We start from the raw sequence: 22927 nt of genomic DNA, 5'->3' as shown, positions 1-22927 counted from the left end.
TGCATCCACTGAACCATGCCCACACTGATCCCAACATCAGGTATTTGATTTAGTGTTAATTTTTAAACAGTAGCTCAACTTACCCGGACAAGTGCATCATCTATGATATGGTCACGTCTGACTTTGAGTCGCAAATATGGATTCAACTGCTGTCCTTGAACTAAGCTGTAGAGAACAGTGATTCTTCGTTCACTGTACATACGAATTCTATTGTCATAATATAATCCCAAATTCTTTGTGACAGCATTCAGTATAAAGGGACATGTCATAAAAGAGAATTTGTTCTCTGTTTCCACTTTGAAAAAAGTATAATCTTTATCCATTTCTAGAACATCATTCAGTGGTTCATTAATAAACTCTTCAAAAGGGATAAGTGGTTTGCGACAATCTAGAGTTTTAACACCAAGTTCAGTTTCCAGTGGGTCCACTCGGGGACCCTTCTTGTTTCGTCTTTCCTCTCCCAATAGCTCCTGAAGTGTCAATTCACTAGACTCGGGGATGGGTTCTTCATCATCTTCTTCATTATGATTTGTGTCCACTTCCCCTCCTACTACATTTGCATAGTAAACCATTTTCAAGCACTTTGAAGCAGCAACAATAGCATCATCATCATTCACTAGATTTCGACTGTTAAATTCATTGCTTATGACTCTGTAAGTAATAAGTTGCTGAAATGTTTCCATCATTCTCCGAATTTGGTCTGCATTATACTTAGACCAGAGTCTAACCAGTTTTCCTTGGGCTGCAAGGGGTAGCTTACTCATTGCTTTGCAAAATAATGGCAAAGCCATTTCCAGATATTCAGGACTGTGGAGATTCCTATTCTCCATTACAATAATGAATAAATTCAGATAATTAGGATCTCGGGAGTATACATTGTGATATGTCAAGTCACATTCCACGTTAGGTGACAAGTACACAAGGGCGTTGAGAAAGGCAGTTTCTATTTTTTCATTTGAGAGCAACCTGGTGTAGACCCTCCTAATGGCCTCAACATCTACAGACACATCATCAGGGCCTAGTTTTTGTACGTTGTTATCTCCTTGTGGGCTATCACTTATCCTTGAGGAAGATGCTTCTGAATCTTCTTCCATAGCAGCAGCAGAACATGCAGCTTTTTCCTTTTCATCTTCATCTTTGTCTTCATCTTTTCCTTGAAGAGATTTTAATTCTTCCTTGGTATGTTGCTTGACTTTCCGAAAGCTCTGTACCAATGCTTCAGCACTAGAAAAAACTCGTCCAATAACACGGATTAACGGGGAATAATCCTCTCTCTCTCTACATAATTCAAGAATTTCATACACCTTCTCTTCTGTTAAGTAGGTCACATCTAGAAAAAATTATGGGAGGGGGAAGATAACATTTATTTTCATAATATATGCACCTTTATTTTGCTTCAGTAAGTTCTACTGTAAAGTTAAATAGCCTACCATGATTCCACACTGAGTACCATTTATGATTTACAATTCAAAACAGTTTTCTAATATTTAGCTCAACAAACAGTGGCACACTTACTTAGTTTCTCAGTGGAGTGCCAGACCAACAATTCACCCACTCTTTTACATTCATTCAATAGTACATAGTTTTTAATGAACCAGCACCAGTTCAAGTTCTCTTCAAAATCATGGTATATATCAGCATGGCACTTTCACTGTAAAGTGAACCAAGACACCTTGCTGATTCATCACAATGCACCTCTTACAACCTTAAAATATAAAAATTACTATTCTGAGAGTTTTCTACCTTATGCCACTACTCTACCCAAATGACTAAGAAGGTGAGATTTTAAGAAAGATTGTCTCAGCATCCTCTTTTGAAAATAGCTTTTGTCCTACTTCCGTATGCATTAAAAGCAAACTGATTCCTTTTGATTCTCCCTGCTCAGTTTTTTTTTGGGGTGGTCATTCTGGAATTGAGTGGGTGACTGAGAAGAATATACCACTTCTCATAAGCTCTGAAGTTAACATATGCTGACTTCAGTACCCAGGAGTCATGTGGAAATACATCTTACAGAGCGGCAGGAAATAGTTGCTGAGCAGTAACAAATAGGATGAGAAAAGGAAACTTTCAAGGCCAAGACTTTTCTCCTTCCTGGCTCAGGACGAAATACTTGAATGTCTCTGGAAGCCACGTGTTAAAGAATATGTGTGCTTGACTATGCAAAGCAAAACTCTGCCAACCTAGAGTATTTGGGCTATTAGACAAGCTACAACTACATTTTCTGTCTTCTGAGTCAGTGCTCCTTCTGGGATCTATGTAATATTGTGACCTAGCCGATTCTTACTAGCAGAGAAGCCTTTCACTTTTCCCTCTTTTGTCCACTGGTAATGGCCATCCTTTTAAGCTAAGCTTAATCTTTCCTGATATATTTCCTTTAATACAAAGTATATAAGATAAACTGACATAGTACCATTATTTTTGCAGCTTATAGTATTTAAAACCAAGAGAGTTTTAATTTGTTTTCTTATTACACCAATTACCCCTCATAAAAACACAATACCGTAAGAGGCAAAAAAATGACAGGGCCAAAGGCCAGACCAAACACATTTTCAAAGTTACAATGTTACTAAGGTAAAACTCTAATGAAACCAAAGTAATATTTCAAGGATTTCTGAAATGAAATCTCTGGAGCCGCAAGCATTGTAGGGGTGACAACACTGACAGCAGCTTACTGGACGCATCTTCCCTCTTATAAATCTATCTCTTATAGAAGCTTAGGCTTCCAGAACTTATTATCTTTTGCCATTAGATGGCCATTACTTCCTTTCAGGCAAACCTATAGCTCTCACTCTCTTCAACTGAATTTAATACCAATAACTCACTCCAGAAGAATTAAGTTTTAAGTTGGAGGTTATGGATGCATGAGACTGAGGAGAGTGTCACTGATGAAACAATTATAAAAACTAAGAACTGTGGTCCCCTCACTTATACTTTTCTTTCTAAAGAAGAAAAAGCAGCATACTACAAATGTTAATGTGCTGTTTTTTAAAACTGCAAATTATCCTCAAATGTTAATTTATTCCACACAGGTTAACCTGAGCTTTCTTAACATTTGGCTTTCTCAGAAAAAGCATTGAGTAGAGTGATTGAAGTACATGAACAATGTAAAACATTTGAACTCAAATGGTAGTTAATCCCAATGCCTGGGGGAATTATAAAATTGAAACTTACAAATAATAGTGCATAAAACCCTGATAGTCACATTAAGTTTCAATAAAAAACAAAATTTCATTAAAATTATAAATAGGTCAGCTATAATGCACTCATTATTGTTTATTTTAAAAAATAAAGAACCCCACAAACTCTACATTCTCTTACTCACTGTCTGAAATAAATCTAGACAATAAAAAATTTTTACCTAACCAAGACTGAGAAGTACCTCAGTAACACTATTTTCCTCCATGAATTGCCATATTATCAGGTAATTGTGAATAAAACATCTTAACAGTGAAGTAGCCAAATAGGAATATATGAAATGGAAATATAGAAATAAAAATATTCCACTCTTACGATCAAACAATGCTAAATGAAAATATCTTTTAAACAGCAGATAATCAAATTTCATTTTACAAGTCAATCATATTGCCTGTTCTAACAGTCAAAGAAGGAAGGAATGCTCTGGGCAGAGACTTTAAACATTTGCAAACTGCATGTGGGGAGGAGGGGAGCACAACCCCTAATGACCATCACACACGTCTGGCATCACATAAATGTCAGTTGACAAGTATAAATGATCAATTATTAGAAGGCTATGAGGCCTCCAGTGCCAGACCACAGTGCCTCCTTTCCCATTAGCAGAATGAGAACTGTTTAACGGAAGGTGGTACCCCAAGAGTTTTGTGTACTAAATCTCTTATTATTTTACAAGTTTAAGTCAACTTAAACGTTTTAGTAAGTTTACTTCTAACTTCAATCAAGTATTATAATCATTCTGTATCTGATCTAAAACAACTGACTTTTCTTCCTTTTTCTCATGTCTCATTAGACAAAGGCAGGCTAGCTAACTAAATCTATCCAGCCCCTTCTCCTTGATATGTTGTTGTAAGAGAAAGAACTAAGCACTAGTATTCCAACCCACATTTGCACTGGGGGGTGGTAAGTAACACAGTCCTGCCAGTGACCTAAGCAGAAGTCTAGACTTCTGAGTACCTTCCCAGTAAATGGGGACAACACGGGAGGGAACCCATATTTCGAGTAGGAAAAAAGTTTTAATTGTTACTGGTAGAAAATGAAAACAAGGGCACTCCCTGGTAGCGCAATTGGTTAAAGTTAAACTGTGAAGTTAGCCACGGCCACTTCGGCATGAGTTCAATCCCCAGCCAGGGAGGTGACCCACTTGGTACAGCAGACCTCTCCTGACCCGCCCGCTGCTCCCCTCAACAGTGTACTTTGTCAGTCAGCCTGTTTTGCTCCCCATCTGTCTCTGGAGAGTCCTCTCCCTGGCCCTGCATCTCTGGCCTGCATCCCTGTTCTTGTGTGCATAAATAAATCTTAAAAAATTTTAAAAATAAACATAAATAAGGTAGCTAATATTATCTCAAATTTCCCAAATACTATCTCAAATTTCTCAGAGACTATGTCTCTACAAACTATAAAATTTTCCTTCAAGTTAAAATAAGTTTTAAAAAATATTTTGAGACTATTTTTCACAATATGGCCAGTAAAAAAAATCATCAAATTGTGTAAAAATAAGAGTCCTTCCAAGTAAAATTAAGTAACTATATATTTCTGATATTTTGCATTTGAAATAATTCAATGTAAACTGATTTTAAAACTATAATCATTTATCTTGAAATAATACTGTTCACAATCAAGAGTTCTTATTATTTTAAATAAATTATTCAGATACGTTATATTACAAGAAAGAGCAAATGATTTATATATTAATTTTATGTAGATTATATTGGCCAAACAATATAATACTGACAAAAGTTAACCCATTTAATGGAGTGGCAGGCCTATAATCAAATATATAAACAAAAGAAAACAGATAATCCTATTTCACTCTGACAAATGGGCCTATATATATTTAAATATATACATATATATATACATATACTTAATATATACACACTGTACAACATATAAAATTCCTATCTTTATTTTAATACATTTACTTCATAGTAGAAGACAATGTAAATTTCAAGTGATCACGGAATGAAGAATCTCCAAAAGCTGAACCACAAAATAATATACTTTATCTTTCCACCAGTTTGAGTGGTGGCCCCTGCTACCAAATTGTCAGCACCTGCAATGTTCCTTCTCTAAGCCTTACAACTCTTTAAGTACTAACTCTCAGGTCAGGTTCTTGTAAAGTTCTGCTAAATATCAGCAGTGATCGATTCCTGAAAAGTGTTAAACTGCATATGTGGAACTTAATTCCTATTATTTTAATTGGAAAATTTAAATTGTAAAACTTCATATAAGACAAAACAAAACCCCCATATCTAGGTTCCTATAATGTAAACAAAACACAGCAAATATTTATTATTAATAATCATCCTGTTATGATGTAAAAACCTGCTTCTTAACAATTCATAACGTTGTCAACAAAAAAACACACAGTAACATGGCCTCTGACAGTGCGTTTGGAGCCACGCACTTTGGAGCTTAGTAAGCGCTACAGGTATCAGGTCTTCTACTGATTTTATAATGAAGGTACCAGCTAGCTTTTCCACATTGATTTGTTAAAAATGTTAAGCTGAGTTTTCCAGACAAAGTTATAGCTAAAAAAACATTGTAATCAGTCTCATAAAATACACTGTAATTAGAGACAGAAACATATACAAAGTTCGGATATCAATAAAAAGAGATGTTCTACTGAGAAAGCATTAAATGAAGAGACATTTTTGTATATTATATGTTGTGATATACACATATGCGTTCCTGAAAATACTCTTTATCTACAGAAATTTGTTTCTAGAGTTAACAAATATAACTTAAAAAGCAGTACTGCAGTTATTACATCTATACTTCCGAACAGTAGCAAATACATATTGTTACAGAAAAAAGGGAGTTAAGTATAGCAGCATACTGCAAGTAGAAGCAATTCCTCAACCAGAATAGACATAAGCAAAAGTAGCACACCAAGACTGATGGTAACCCCTCGCTAAGCACCTCTAAGATGGCACCCATGGCCCAAAACATGAGGGTCGCACTACCCTGCACGATCGTCCCTTCCGACTGGCTGCCCCAGCTCTGCCCAGCACATCCTCCGTTCAGTGCCAGCTGCCCTGTGGGGTCACTGGCTGAAGGGATGTGCACAATGGAGGCAAATAGCTCCACATTATATATAATGACAACAGTCACTTATTTATCCAGTGTGTGAGCTAATTCATGTAACAGAACCATGTACTTAAAGCAATAAAGTTAAGAAAACAGCTTAACTGTGGAAATAAAGTACAAACTATGACACAATTCCATTTCACTCATTCATTTAAACTTGATCCAAATGATGCTACTGAAAACGTCAATGCTATTCTCTAATTTATATATGTCTGGAACAAAAAAATCCTTCTTTGCAAATGCATCTAGCAGAGTGTGCCCTGATGGCACAGGGCACTGTTTACCTTTTTATTAATACAGATTATCTTCACTGAGGGGAAGAAAAAGAACGAAAAATTTTTAACAATTTTGGAATATTGAATCATTCAGAAAACAACACAAGGCCTTAAATTGAGACTCCCAGTAGCAAGTGAGGATTTAGCATGCCTGGGTGAGCAGGACATAGGAAGGACATAGGAAGACGACACTAGAAAAACAATGAATTTTTTTTTGATCATAAAATTTTTGCCTTCCCTTCAGAAATTGCAAAACCCACCATCTTCTCTGCTTCTTCTACAACATAGTAGGTACAGTTCCTCATCCCAGATGCTTAGTCCAGTTATTCCATAATTTAAGTAGACTTTGTGATGTAGTTTAAGAGACTGTCAGTTAATACATTTTTCCTAGTGGAACATGTTTAAAAGTTCCAATCATCTCATTAACAAGAGAGCTGTGGAGTATAATCTGCTTCTAACTAGAGGACGCTGAAACAGTATGATGCAGTTAAGTCATTAACTCAATTATTGGTCTGTTTTTTACGACATACACAAAAAATGCTGTCACTACTTAACATGTCCTAATAGCACACAATTAGGCAAAAACAAACGCATGCATTATTTATCTTCAGTCTAGTTTCCAATAAAAAATATCTCCATTAAAAGAGCAATGTCTTACCTTTAAAATCATCTCTAGCTCCTTGTCCATCCTTCTTGTTCATTTTTATCTCAGAGCAGTTGTTAGAGGCACCTTTTGAGTTTTCAAGGTAAGCTGAGCTTGCTCCTTTCTTGGAGGGATGAGGATCACAGAGTTTTGCATTAATCTTATAAAGCTCGAGGGCTTTAATAGCTGCTGCATTGTTATCCATACGAAGAAAACTTGGACAGGAAGCACAAAACTCATTCGTGCAGGCCTCATTTCCACAGCCCTCAGTTAACTGGTGGTAGTAGCGTTCTATTAGATGCTTTGCAGCTGCTCGCTTCCTGTACCAAACATTCAAACAATAAGCACAGTGATTAGTACAGCTTCAGATACAAAGCTCAACAGACCATCAGCAAGGCAAAAGTTAGTCAAGCATTAAAATCATCAACTTCTATTTAAGATGAAATGTACAAGATGGAGATCCACTATGTTTACAAAGATTTTAACTGGTGAGATATTTGGTATTTCCCAAGATACTAAAATAAAACTATCAATGCTTATCACGATCATCAATTTAACAGCACATACTTTCCTCTGGTTTTAAAAAGGTAGGGGAAAGTTTACGTGATGGTATATGTGCTTGATATTTATAGAACAGCTGGAAATCACGAGTTACTGGGTAACAGTTATTTAAAAATTAAGAAAATGAATGTCTATTTAATCCACCTTTCATTTATGTTAACATGGTTCTATTTCAATTGTTTGCAAATTCTTGATAGTATAATTATCATCAAACTTCATTCTATTTTTTCCAATTATCATCTACTCAATTATCAATTACCTAATTATTAGATCTCCTAATTATCAAATAATTCAGTTGTCTAATTATCTATTAAATCTACAAGGGATTTTAAATAAACTTATAAATGAGGCGTCAAAAGCTTATACTATATTAAAAGAGAGTGGCTTGAAGCATACAAACATGTATCCAAAATGTGTCATTAAATGTCCTCATTGACCCAATGTTAGAGGAACACAGAATATATTAAATCCTATTAGAGCAAGTATGTACAGTAATGTTTCTTATGGTTGTTCCAGCAGAACTGTCTGCACCTCAAGGAAGGGATTATCTTATATAGCAAGAAACTGACTATATTAATCTATATTAGTCAATTCGAATATACATTTCTATGGTAAATATCTAATATAAAATGACCGTAATTTAAGAGTGTACTGAAAGTCAAAGAAACATGTTTCAAATCTATCCCTTTTGATCTAAAATCCACATACAGGCATACAAATTACATGCATTGAAAAAATATTTAGAAGATTTACCTAATTTTCAAAATGTTCCACCAATTATCTTACCATTAATAATTATGTCTACTAAAAATGTAGAACTAAAGGCAAATGGCATTACAGTTTATAGCTTGTTAATCATGAGATATTACTTAATTAAGAGAAAATAAACAACAGCAAATAAGTGGCAAAGGACAAAGTTCAATTTTGTCTCAAAAGTAGGTCTTTGTATCTAAAGCATTAAGGGACTCAATTCATTCTGGTACTTCTATAATTCAAATAGTCCATGAAAAGTTACCACCCTTTGCACACAAACAGAAAAAAGAACTCCCTCATCCCCAAAATAGTCCATACTTAAAAACTACCTGAATATGACTTAAGATAAAATATGTTACTATATGAAGATGAAAACAATCCTCTTTTGAAATTACTATCCCAGGCATCACCAAGCAAATTATTAAAGTGATAATAAAAATAAAATAAAATATTTAAAAAAACAGGACACAATTTACTCTGTTGAGATGTCAGTTCTTTTAATAGGTATATCTCCCAAGGAAACTATGATTTTGAAGAAAAAGTCATCTTTTAAGTGCAAAATATTATTCACATACAAAGAGATAAAAAAGAATCAAGATTCAACAACAAGTTGCTATTCTTCAGTATAAAGTGGGAGGTTAATGGCATCCAGTCCCAAACTGTAGTAACTTACCCTAGGGAGAATGTAAATATGTATTTCCTTTCTGGAGGAAAATTATGAACATGTACAAGCCTTAAAAATGAATCAGAGAGGCCCTCCCTGGTGGCGCAGCGGGTTAAAGCACTGCACTGAGAAGCTAAAGCCACTTCCACATGAGTTTGATTCCCGCCTGCCCCGGAGATGACCACATGGCGTGGCAGACCTCTCCTGACCCGCCCGCTGCTCCCCTCAGCAGTGTACTTCGTCGATCTGCCTGTTCTGTTCCCTGTTCTGTCTCTGGTGAAGCCTCTCACCACCCCTGAGCCTCTGGCCTGTTCCCCAGTTCTGTATGCACAAATAAATAAATCTTAAAAAAAAAAAAAAAAATGAATCAGAGAGGGCCTTCCCTGGTGGCGCAGCGGGTTAAAGCACTGCACTGAGAAGCTAAAAAACCACTTCCACATGAGTTCGATTCCCGCCTGCCCTGGAGGTGACCACATGGCGTGGTAGATCTCTCCTGACCCGCCCGCTGCTCCCCTCAGCAAGTGTACTTCGTCGATCTGCCTGTTCTGCTCCCAATTCTGTCTCTGGTGAAGCCTCTCACCGCCCCTGAGCCTCTGGCCTGTACCCAAGTTCTGTATGTACAAATAAATAAATCTTTAAAAAAAAAATGAATCAGAGAATGTAGCATATGAATCAGCGATCCTATTTTTGAGCAATACCTAGATAATTCTGCAAAAAACATAGTTTCTACAAAATCTGGGAAAAACTATCATGCCCAAGAACAATGAATTACTTCCATGAACTGATAACAATTTACTCAAAGGAATTAAAAAAAAAATACCAACATCAGAATTTGACAAGGAAGAGTCTTACTCATTTATCACTAATTGACAAGAATTACTTACAAAATTCTAGGTGTAAAATATGATGAAGTAATTTTTTGTTATTTATTTTGTTATTTATGCCTACAGAACTGGGGTACAGGCCAGAGGTGCAGGGGTGGTGAGAGGATCCACCAGAGACAAAGTGGGGAGTAGAATCGGCCAACAAAGTACACTGCTGAGGGGAGCAGAGGGTGGGTCAGGAAAGGTCTGCTGCCCATGTGGGTCAGTCAGCTCCCCAGTAGGGATGGAACTCAAGTTGAAGAAGCTGCGGCTAGTTTTGCAGTGCTGCACTTTAACCCGTTGCACCAACAGGGAGGTCCTCTGATGAAGTAATTTTTATTTCAAAATATTAACAGTTCATTTTCTCTGAGTGTGAGTAAGAAGGTTTTTTAAAAAGTCATCTTTCTGATGCTAACCTATTTTTGCTATATCACACATGCGACATATATTAAAAGTTAATAAATGAGTGGGGAAAATCTTAGTAGTTTTAAAACTTTATATACATGATTTGCATTCCCTCAAGCTTTACTAAATTATCCACACTTTTAAAGGTTAATTATTAAAAAAAAATACTCTATTCTTAATAAGAATCAGATTTTGTTCCTTAAAACACAAACAAAAGAAGTCCCAGTCATATATAAATGCTTTTATGTAATGCAAAAAGGAGGGTAAATAGGGAGAAAGAGGACAAGATTGAGAAGTCAGAACTAGCAACAAGTGACAGCTCCTTCGGCCTTTTAAGTTGCTAAAAGATCCTGACAAATAATTCTTTGGGCCTTTATTTTCCCATCTTGAAGATTCCTTTTAGTTCTAAATTTTTGATTACTCTATGTAGTTGGGAGGTGGGCAAAGAATTAACATTTGTTGAAGGTCTGATAATACACTTGATATATTGCTGAATATTTGACATAGATTATCTCATTTGAACCCCATGTCACTGAGGATTATCTTTAGTCCACAGTCAAAATAGAGAACTAAGAGTCAAATCAGATACCCCAGAACATTACAAAGGAAACTATAAAACAAGGACCACAAAAGGAATCTGTCTGAGGGTCTTCCAACTCCAAGTAATTTCACCCGTATTGTCTTGCAGAAGTTGATTTGTTTCAATACAATCATTAACATTAGCAGTAGTAAGAATGTTTATGTGAAAAAAAGCCCATAAATAACATGTAATTGAAAAAATAAAAAGCCTGAAAAATTATAATCTGAATCTCATCTTTATGCATGACATTTAGTATTGAACAAGAACACTAAGTTTAAGAACCATTACCATTCTAATTTGTAAAGTTAATATATAATTTGTGGACTACTTCACATGCTCCAATTTTGGAAGGCCATAAATGCTAACAGATAAGGCTTGCACTGAGGCCACACTACCCAAGTTCTCGTGTTGGCTCTGCCAATTACTGATCACGTAACCTTGTACAAATTACTTAGCCTTTCTGTGTCCCAGGGATCATCTTTAAAATGACAGCATACATGATATTTATCATAGCTGTGAGAGAATGAAATACGCCGAGTATCTTAAAGTGCTTAGAACACTGCCTGGTACATACTTAGCACCAAATAAGTGTTACCACATTATTGTAGATGGGACCATTATTACCACCTTCACAAGTCTATGAATGAGCTACAATAACCCTCATTCTGCTGATTAACAAGACATACACATGATAAGGGATTTGAACCCTGGCTTGACTCCAGGTAGTAGCCTGTAAGTAACACTGACAGGAGACTTAATAGCAGTAGGGAAGATTAGGCTCCTCTTTCTTATGTGCTTCTCTATCCCAATAGTTGGAAATACCAGCTAAGATGGTAAGAGAGGAGGGAAGTGAGGCTGTACTAGAACATCCACATACTCGGTACAATCATCCATATTAAGATTTTTCTTCTTTCCTCATTTTTTGAGTTTTCTGCATGCAATTTTGTATCCCCATTAATTTAGAGTATACTACATATGTATATGAATCATGACTTTTAAGTAAATAACTTCTATAAGGTTAATCTCTATACAGTAGGAATCATTACATCATAGAACTGTAGGTCAAATCTAGTCCACCACCTATCTGTATAGATCTCAAGGACTTTTACAATATTAAGTGGCTGAAAAAGTCAAGGAAAAAAATTTTGTGATATGTAAAGATTATACAAACTTCAAAATTTCAGTGCTATGAGGTCGTATTAGAACATAGCCAGGCTCACTCATTTATATATCATCTACGCTATTTCTGCACTTCAACAGTAGAGCTGAGTAGTTTTAAGAGACTGTATACCTGCAGAACCTAAAATAAACTAAATACCATCTAGCCCTTTACAAGAAGTTCTCTAAGCCTTAATTTAGAGCCTATGCTTTCTGCATCCCAGTTATACTTCCATTTAATCACATGGCCTATTCACTCTTTCTCAACTAATCAATACAATAAAAAGATGACTGAAGGAGATAGGGAAAAAGAAAAGGAGAGAGGAAGGAGGAAGAGAAAGAAGAAGAAAATAAAGAAGAGAGGTCTTTAATAGGTTTTTAGTGACTTATCTGTTATTCATAATCTACAGAATAGAATAACTACTATGATTTACTCTCTAGCTCCTCACGCCTCACTGACTTTTTACTGTTCAACAAAATGCTTTTTTTTAAAAAAAATTTTATTTATTTATGCATACAGAACTAGGGTATAAGCCAGAAATGCAGGGGCCATAAGACAATTCATCAGACACAGAGTAGGGAGCAGAACAGGCAGATCGATGAAGTACACTGCAGAGGGGAGCAGCAGGCGGGTCAGGAGAGGTCTGTTGTGCCATGTGAGTCACCTCCGGGGCAGGGGATTGAACTTGCACCGAAGCGTTCACGTCCAGCTTTGCAGTGCTGTGCTCTAACCCACTGCACCACCAGGAGGGCCCAAAGTGCTTTATTATGACATGCTAATTTGCTATAAATGGGTATTTTTCTTATTGTAATAAAGGTCGAGCAAAAGAGTACAAATTAAAGCTGACACATTACAATATTTAAACACTTATTAAACACTTTACTTTCATTTACTTATTTTAGTTCTGACTGAATCAGTGAGAGAGCCTTGCAAATGAATGGTTTATGAAATAAATCATACTGAACAACCAAAGATGCTCTAGAAAGGAAAAAGTATACTGATGTCAGCAATTAACACTGAAATGTATGAAAAATTAAAAAATATACATATGACTGAAGTGAGGCTACTAGAAAGGATGGGTGGAGCCCAGTGTTCTACAGATCAGGGCTACATGTAATTTGGTAGTGGGTGTGCAGTGGTAACATATGTCTGAAGAGGTGTGGACCTATCCTCTCTATATTACATACAATGCTGTAAATTAATAATACCTCAAAAAAAAAGCTGATAGAAAGATGAATATGTGCCAAGGCAATATAAATATTATTGGGGAGAATCTAGATGTTTATGCACATGGTAAAACCCTGCAGTTATTAGGATACCTACTTTTATATACACTGTTGAGAACTGCTGAGTTATTCAGTAAGAAAAGCCTTAACAGTGATGCTTGAACTGGTGAAGATGATTTAATGTCCAACAAACTTAGTTAAAATAGATAATAAATGAACCTGTAGACATGCTCCTTCTACCAAATGAACTGTAAAAATACTAAATTCATCTGAACATAAAGAGCTATCCAGGAGTGAGATCAGCAAGATGGAGAAAAAAGAGGCCCTGGAACTTTTCACAAAAACAATTACTTACATATAGTTCAAAAAACTTTATGGGACCTCCAAGGAACCAGTTAGGAAGATCCAGTACCCTAGATAAGTCAAGGACAGACATACTGAACCATATAAGTAAACTTGTTTCATTTCAATTGCTTCAGCCCACCCCTGCTGCCACAGCTTACAACAGAGAGAAATGCCAACTCACAGCTTCACACTTGGGGAAGGAAATGAGAAGCAGGGTTATGTATAATCTTCCAGTTTTCCAGGGCACTACTGTAAGGTGCTAGTTTCTTTCTTGCCCGATTTGGAACACTGACAGAACCAGTATAACAAGGATGGGGGGAGGGGCAGCCGGAAGGGGGTAAGGAGCTGCAGAAAACTAAAAATGGTTCTCCAGCCAGTTCCAACACAGAGACCCTGAAATACCACAGACAGACACAAGAGGGAGCAAAAGGCCAAAAACTTTTGGAGAAGAAACCAACAAACATTTCAATTGAGAAATTACAAGCACAGGTCTAGAGATAATACATTGCCCCCCCCCCCCAGACATACCAATAACAAACATACAAATGTGACAGTTTTCTGTCTAAGACCAGTCTGAACACTAGGAGAGATGACTGTTTTTTCAAATGTAACATCCACAACAAAATTTAGATACATCAAAACTGGCCCAATCACAGAAGACACTCTCTACACAGCAAAGTAGTACCGCTTTCTCAATTGCTTATGGGATATTTTCAAGGAGAGGTCAAATGATATGTGACAAAACAAGTTTAACAAATTTAAAATTAATATTATACCAAGTATCCTTTCTGACCACATGGAATGAAACTATAAATCAAAACCAAAAAGAAAACTAGAAAATCCACAAATATGTAGACATCAAATCATACAGTATTTAACAAATAATTAGTCAAAAAAAAAAGCACAACTGGACCAGAGTTTAGGAAATGCTTTGAGATAAATGACAAACAAAATGCTTGGGGTGCAGCAAAAGCAGTATGAAGAGGGATATTTATAGTATTAAACCCCTATATTAAAGGAGAAGACCTCAAATCAAAAACTTAACATTAGACCTCAAGGAGCAAACAAAACAAAAAGAAACAACAGAAAAATGGTAGAAGGAACTACACCTTAGGCATAGAATTTTCAAAATATATAACTAAAGACAAATTCTGAAAAAAGCCAAAGATAGAAAACACCTACAAAAATAATCACATCTGACTTTTCCTGAGAAGTCATACAAACAAGGACAGATTGAAATATTTTAAAGTATTAGAAAAAAATAATAAAGACCTACAATTATGTACCCTGTGACATAATCCTTCAAAAATGGGAAAAAAAATAAAGTCTCAAACAAAAATTGAGAACTTGTTGTCAGTAGACCTGCCTTAAAAGAATTGTTTAGAAAAAGTTCGTTAGAAAAGGGAAATGGTATTTCAGATACTGGAATCTATACAAATAGAGGAAAACTACTGAATAACTAACTAAAGGTAAAATAGAAACTTTTATATTTCTTATAGTTCTAACCAGACCAAATATGTATTTTATTAGGCATATTTATATGTTTATGTGAATATATACTTGTATTTATATAGATATATGTGAAATGGGTAACAGCATAATTAAAGGGTAGAAGGAAGCAATTCAAATTTTCTTATAAGTTACTCAATATAGTATTTAGTGCTATTTGAAAGTAGACAAGTATTAGATATAAATGTCTACTTAGCAAACTCTAAACTACTAAGGAAACAATTAAGATGGATAAGCATTATATTAACAAAGAGAAAACAGAAATCTTAAAATTTGCTCACATAAAACCACAAAGGGCAGAAAATTAAAAGACAAAAACAGGAACAAAGAATATGGACCACACCAGAGAAGAGTAACAAATATGGTATGTACTAACCCAACTATATCAAGTTAAGAGAAACTGTCAGGGCAGTTCAAAAAAGAAGATCCACTTTAAATATGAAGACGTGTAGGTTAAATGTTAAGTAGATGAGAAAAAATAGACCATGCTAATAATAATCAAAAGAAAGAGTAGCCATAATACCCTCAGATGAGTAGGCTCTAATGTAAGGTAAAAATAGCAGTATTAATGTGTTTTACATATAAAGATAAATGTGCCAAATCTCTAAGACTTGACATACTTAATGTGTACACACCTAACAAAAGAATCAAACTATGAGTAGAAAAAACTGGTACAACTACAAGGAAAATAGATTAACGCACTATCGTAGTTGGAGTCTTCACAAACCCCTCTAATCAGAAAAGGACAGATCAAGGAAGCAGAAAATCAGTTAAAAAAGAGTTAGGAAACTTCTGAATTCAACAACCATATTAATCAACTGTATTTAATCAACATCTGTGAACTACTTTATTCATTAAAAGCAGATTACAGGGAACATTCACCACCATACCATATTCTTTGGGTGATAAAACATACCTTAACAAATCTAAAAGAGCAAGAATCATACAACGTATACAATGAGATTAACTAGGAACTCATGCACCTCATATTACACAGTGCTAAAAATTAGAAATGGTAAAGTGGCACATTTTGTTATATATATTTTGCCATACCAAAAAAAAAAGGTTACAGTCATATAGATTTGACAAATATTACAGTCTCTTCTTAGAAATATACAATGTACATCAGCATTTAAAGGATTTCTTACTATTTTTAAAGATACCTGCTGTTTCAGTTTGTATTTCCCAACTTTTTCCAGGAAAGACTTATTTTTACCTCAAAGATAGAAACGGCGGTTTAAGGGACCTAAAATAAGATGTTGAGAAAACTGAGAGCTGAAGTGTAAATGACACTGGCTTCCCCATTTTTATCTACATATACATTTAACATCACACATGGGCTCTGTTCACATTGAAGAGCAATCCCTACATCCATATTCTTTATTTCAACACTTCCTCTAAAACTTTTTTCAGTAACTATGTCTCCTATTATCGTAAGCTTTTTCAATACATGTTATCAATGAAGACTTACCTATTTCATTTTATGAGTATTTTTGTTAAACCCAGAAAACTTTGTCTTGAATTCCTGTTACACCACTGCCCTTGAAGGCTCTCAGTGACTGAACTACAGAATACCTGCTCACCTTGCCTCCACACACTTCTCTTCAGTCCTGTATCCCTACTGCCCAAGCTACTGAAAATACACATCTGATAAGGCTGCAACCAATATACAATTACCTGAAAAAGACAGGTCAAGACCCTGAAAATAACATGAAAGACTCTATTCCTTTTTAACCCTGCATTTACTTATGATCTAAAACTTCTCAGCTTCCTTATATTCACTATGCTTCTTGGTAATGGTGCTCATGTGTCTGCCTAGAATATCTCTACCCATTCATAGCAAGAACTTAAACTTCCCTGGTGACCACTACATCACAACCATCTGCACTGGATTCCTATTTGTACAGCTGAGTATCATGGTACTTCGTACTCCTTAATGTCTCCACTGCATCCTAGGTACCTCTCTATCACAATGATTAAAACAATTTCCTTCTGTGTTATTCACACTGAGAAAACAGTCAATTTTTGTAGGTTAGGAACTTAATATGCATCTTTGTATCCACAACACAGCACCTGAAATAACTCACACAGAGCAGACAAAATAAATGATTACTAAAATCAACACTTTCCCTATCATATTTTCCCACAATTGCTACATAAGTAAAAGCTATAGAATCTAGGTTTTTGCAAAAATTTATTTGGCAATGGAAATCTAATGACTACGCAAAGTTTAGAGCTATTTATCTGGCAGGGTAAACAGTAGACATTCCAATCTCCAATTATTTTTTTAAACATGATTCTTTTAACTGGGAATTTTTTGCAAAGCTGTGATACCACTTAAAACAGTTTCAGACAACTTATCAAACAGCATAGAGTACAGGAATAAATCCATATAGATATGCTCAATTTTAAGTTAAAACAAATGAGGCAGAATATGCAATGGGAAAAGGACAGTCTCTTTAATAAATGTTGACAAAAAAACTGGAAAGCCACTTACAAAAGAATGACATTGGACCACTTATACTACACACAAAGATTTACTCAAAATAGATTAAAGATTTGTTTTATGTATGAAACTGTAACATTCCTAGAAGAAAACATAGATGGTAAGCTCCTTGGCCTGGGTCTTAGAAATGGGTTTTTGGATTTGACTCCAAAACAAAAAAATGAACTGCAACTACATCAAATTAAAAGGGTTCTGGGCCCTTCCTGGTGTTGCAATGGGTTAAAGCGTAGCACTATGAAGCTAGCTGCAGCTGCTTCCCCACAAGTTCAGAAGTTTGATCCCCAGCCAGGGAGCTGACCCACATGGCTCGGCAGACCTCTCCTGTCTCGCTCACAGCTCCCCTTAGCAGTGTACTTTGTTGATCTGCCTATTATGCTCCCCACTCTGTCTCTGGTGAATCCTCTCACTGCCCTTCCACCTCTGGCCTGTACCCCAGTTCTGTATGCATAAATAAATCAATCTTTTTTTAAAAGTTCTACAAAACAAATTATCAACAAATTGAAAAGGCAATCCATTGACTAAGAAAAAAAAAATTAGTAAATCTGTTAGTTAATATCCCAAGTATGTAAAGAACTGTACAACTCAATAGCAAAAAAGCAAACAATACAACCTAAAAAAAAATCCAATTTTTCCAAAGAAGACACAGATGGCCAACAGGTACATGAAAGATGCTCAACATCACTAGTCATGCAGGAAATGCAAGTCAAAACCATGAGATATCACCTCATACCTGTTAGAATGGTTATTATCAAAGGATAAAGAATAGCAGGTGCTGGCAATGATGAGGAGAAAAGTCACTATGGAAACACAGTATGAATGTTACTCAAAAAATCAAAAATAGGAATACTGTGTGATCCAGTAATTCTACTTCTGGGTATTTAACCAAAGAAAATGAAAACACTAACTTGAAAAGATTGCATATGCACTTTTATGTCCAGTGCAGTGTTCTTAGCCAAGACATGGAAACAGTCTGTCTGTGACACTATGGATGAACCTTACAGGGCTAATGCCAAATGAAGGCAGACAAACAGATACTGTATGACTGCATATGGAATCTAAAAGACAAACAAACCAAGCTCATCTCATTCATACAGAGAACAGACCAGTGGTTGGCAGCGGCAAGGGGTGATGGAGGGTGAGCAAAATGGGTTAAGGTGGTTACAAAAATAAAAAAGACACCACAGCCTCAATGAAGTTACACTTACATTCGGCTAGCTTCAATGTCGTCAGATTGAGGTTCTCCTGGTGATCTGTAAAATGCAATTGAGGAAAGTTAAACAAAATAGCCCATATTCCATAAAGGAGAAGATGTTATTTTGGAAGACAAATGAGAAAACAAAATTTAATCATTAACAGTTTTAAAAGTAATTAAAGATTTTTCAATGTTTAAAAAGGAATCAGATCACATTGCTATATAAAAGTACAAGGGCTGGACTAATACAAAACTATATTTTTTTTAAATGACAGGAAATGATAAACATTGTATTTAGATACCATCACCCAGACTATTATTATAAATCATAATTATTCACAAGGTCAAACATCTCCAAAGAAAACATCCACTACAAAACTAACTCAGTTAAGTATTATCCACAGTATCAAGTTACTCGCAGCCGCTTCAGATGAGGGGTCTACTGCCTGCGACAAACTAAGGCCGGGGCCAGACTCCAGGTTTTGTAACATTTTACTGCAACACAGCCACACTCATCATTTACATACTGTCTGTGGCTTCTCTCACACTAAAAACAGAGCTAAGAAACTGTGACAAAGACCATATTACCCCAAATATTTTAAGTACAAGTTTGGCAACCTATGCTTTAGATAACCCAAATTTAAATCTAATAGCTATTGGGCATTTTGAGATAGTTTAGTCAGATTTACCATTTTGATCCTGATTACCTAGGTTCAACAAATTAAATTAGCTTTCCTGAAAAAATACCGGCAGTGTATACTACCAGTCAATAATGTACCATACTGCAGTTGCCATGGATTAACTGTAAACTCAGTCTCAAATAATTGCCAGTTATTTTTTATTATTTTTTAATATCCAGCTACTATTTTATGCAGAAATATTCAAAATTCTAAGGCACTAAGAGAAGTCTTTTATTTTCTTTTCGGGACATTCACCAATTTTGCCTATCTTCCCCATGTTTTTTAAAAAATGAATTCCTATTATCCAATTCACTTCTAGAACCAATCAACAAGTATTAAAGGGTATCAATGTTAGTATTAAATTCTAACACCTTCTTAAAACATATAGAATACTTTGTAGAGGTCAAAAACTAAATTCCCAAATGACATTACAAGGACTTGATGTGTGTGAATTTATCACTGATCAAGCTTTGAACTTTACCAAAAAAAAAAAAAAAAAAAAAATCAGCCACCACCAAAATAAATGTTTCCATGTTTCTTAGCTTAAAAAACAAAACAAAACAAAACATTCATTTCTGCAATGTATTAGAATTTCAAATTTATTCCTCACAAGAGATCATCCAGAGTCCTAGAACAAAAATGGGGAGGATGTGCGAGGAAGTCTCCAACTGTTCAAACATTTGTTTTCAATATTCTTTACAATATTTACATTTTTGATTTTGCAGAAAACTATATGAGAATTAAAACTTGGGCCATACTGGAGGTGGCAGTGACTTGGCTGTGATACAAATGCAAAAATTTCACTCTACCCTCTCCCCCAGGGAGCAAGCAAATCACCTTTGTGACACACCTGGTCTTCACCAGCCTTGTGGGTAAGTACCCCAAGATTGCTTCCAAACTTGTATCTCTTAGACAGAGGAACTAAAAACTGATGATAACCCCATGTACCAGCTGACTCATTTTTGAAAGTGCGACCCTCCACTATCAGATGTCATACTGTTAAGGAGGCAGAGCAAGAGCAGGCTTGCAAAACAAAAATTAAACTTGCTGGCACTAAGGGAAGAGAGGCAGATTAGAAGCTTTCAAACAGGTAGGGAGCAAAACTTTCAAAATTAAAAGAGAAAAAGGGGAAATGAGTAGAAAATGACAGAAAAATAAAACACTATCACAATAAAGTAAAATATAAGGAAGAAGAGGAACAAATCTGAATCACAGAAGCCTGACATAAAATTGCTGCAAAGTTTTGGGTTCTGAAATGGGACAGAGGTTAAATATATGAAATGTTAACTATAGTCAATCTTTTCAATTCCTGTTTCCTAAACAAAATAATATGAAACAGTATCAAAATGTCACCAGGTTATTATAAATATACTAATACTACTGAACAGATTATACAGTAAAGTGAGCTAGTAAGAACTACTTATAAGTCAAACCAAGTAATTTAAATCAATTCAGTCTAAAAGAAGAAAAAGAGTAAGAAAGGATAGAAGAGTTATTACCATAAAACAGATCTACCTTTGGTCACTTAACAGAGGTTGTTTTTAATTTAAAAAGGAAATTGTTTTCTACTCACAAGAAAAGTGATTATATACGTGATTAGCAGAAACACTTTTCTTGCTTTGAATAATAGTACACATATGGATAAATTTTGAATCATTTTGTTTATAGTATTTTTCAAATATTCTAAATAATTTAATAAAAAAGTCCTAAAGTTTGCATTCAAACTCTCAAAACTATGATATATTTAATACCTAACAAGTTTCCAAGCTTTATACTTTGGCATCAAAAGAGTCTCCTTAGGGCCATGTTTTTGGAAGTAAGAATAGTATACAAAATTTTACCAAATTTAGGACATATAATCAAAGGGAAAACATACTGGCTTGCAGCTAGAGTTTGTCAGAATTACATATGAGAAAAGAAATCAATTTTAAAACTTAAAAACAATAAAGCAAGAAACATATAGAAAACCTTAAAAAGTCTTGGAAGTCTCAATTTTAGGTCTTTATTTGGATCACAGAAAATATGACCACATACCCACTAATCTGAACCTATTGATCAGCAGTAGCTAGAAAATGCAGAGGCTCACTTCCAGTGCCACTTGATACAGTTTCTCCAGCCTGCGAGCCACCCCTTATCGTGCAAGTAATTCTCTAGCGAAAAAGTACATTTATTTTATTAAAATAGTAAATACTTCAGAAGTGCTTACTTAAAACTCTCGTCAAATAAATAATTTTTTAATCTTCATAATGTTTGTAACAAAATGTTTATGTAAATCTTGAAATTTCTGAGAAACACTTTCCTGTTTATATATACAGATAGGTGTGGGGAATAAAGCATGAGATATTTTAGGAAGAGATTAATTGGAGAAGTAGGTTAACTCTTAGGCCCACTACTCTTAGCAGTATTCATGCCAACTATACATTTTCTTCATTTTTCACAGCACGTATTTTACTTTACAACAACAGCCTTTTAAAGGCTGTAAAATAACAGTCAAAATTACCTTTTACAAGCTGTGGCCATTCGGTGACATCAGGGTGATCACAGCTTTGAGTCACTGATTTAAAACAGGTTGTCACACCAGTCTAGCTGCTAACTTGATCTGAGCGTAGGTTTAATAACTCTAATAAATTAAACAAATCTTTAGTTAGAACACTTTAATATATAAACCCAATTCACTGTTCAAAAAATAATCTTCAAAGCTTGAATTAGGTGTCAATGCAACATTCATCAAGAGTAATTATAGAAATGCCTATAAGGACTATTTTCCAGCACTGTATTTCCTTGAATGACGTCTTTGAGAAAATGTAATAATCGCTTATAGTTTCATGGAGTGTCAGAGCTACAAAGCACTCTTATCAGCAGTATCTTGTTTGAGTTTCATTACCACTTTCATGCTATCTCATTAGAGCAGCTATAAGAATTAAAAAAAAAATTTAAACAGCCTTAGAGTGATTAACTGACTTGCCCCAAATTTCAGAATTAGTGTTGAAGCTAGGACTAAAATCTACTAATTTCCTGTCCGGGGCTTGTTTTATTGATTTTATTTGGCTTAGTTTTGCTATGCAGCGTTCCATGGTAAAAACACACATAAATGAGCTGCAATTTAGCATAGGGCTTCTGATCCCTATAGGTTTAACAGTAGTTTAGGTATGAGTAATAGCCATAAGATTTTCAAGGTAACCAAGTACTGAATGGGTTAAACACACACGCGCGCGGGCACACACACACACACACACACACACACACGCCCCAAAGTCCAAGTCCAGACCACACACACACAC

The 22927-nt window shown here is 35.3% G+C and overlaps 1 protein-coding gene across 4 annotated transcripts in view; it reads right to left on the bottom strand.

Annotated features, from left to right (window-relative positions):
• The window catches only part of UBE3A (ubiquitin protein ligase E3A), a 65576-nt gene that overhangs the window by 15920 nt on the left and 26729 nt on the right, over positions 1 to 22927 (bottom strand). For 2 of the 4 annotated variants that reach the window (XM_004693069.2, XM_012732720.1), the window contains 4 exons: positions 22147 to 22266; positions 18980 to 19024; positions 7219 to 7523; positions 84 to 1330 (listed from right to left, as the gene is read on the bottom strand). In XM_004693069.2, the coding sequence (XP_004693126.1) occupies positions 84 to 1330; positions 7219 to 7523; positions 18980 to 19024; positions 22147 to 22166 (1617 nt within the window). In that variant the 5' untranslated portion in view covers positions 22167 to 22266. The remainder of the gene's footprint in view (positions 1 to 83; positions 1331 to 7218; positions 7524 to 18979; positions 19025 to 22146; positions 22267 to 22927) is intronic. The other 2 variants (XM_012732722.1, XM_012732721.1) reach the window with 1 other exon arrangement.

Source organism: Condylura cristata, unplaced genomic scaffold, assembly GCF_000260355.1.
Source record: "Condylura cristata isolate star-nosed mole 26May11 unplaced genomic scaffold, ConCri1.0 scaffold00035, whole genome shotgun sequence".
NCBI lineage: Eukaryota > Metazoa > Chordata > Mammalia > Eulipotyphla > Talpidae > Condylura > Condylura cristata.
Note: the sequence above shows the minus strand (reverse complement) of the source record. Positions and strands in the feature narration are given on the sequence as shown.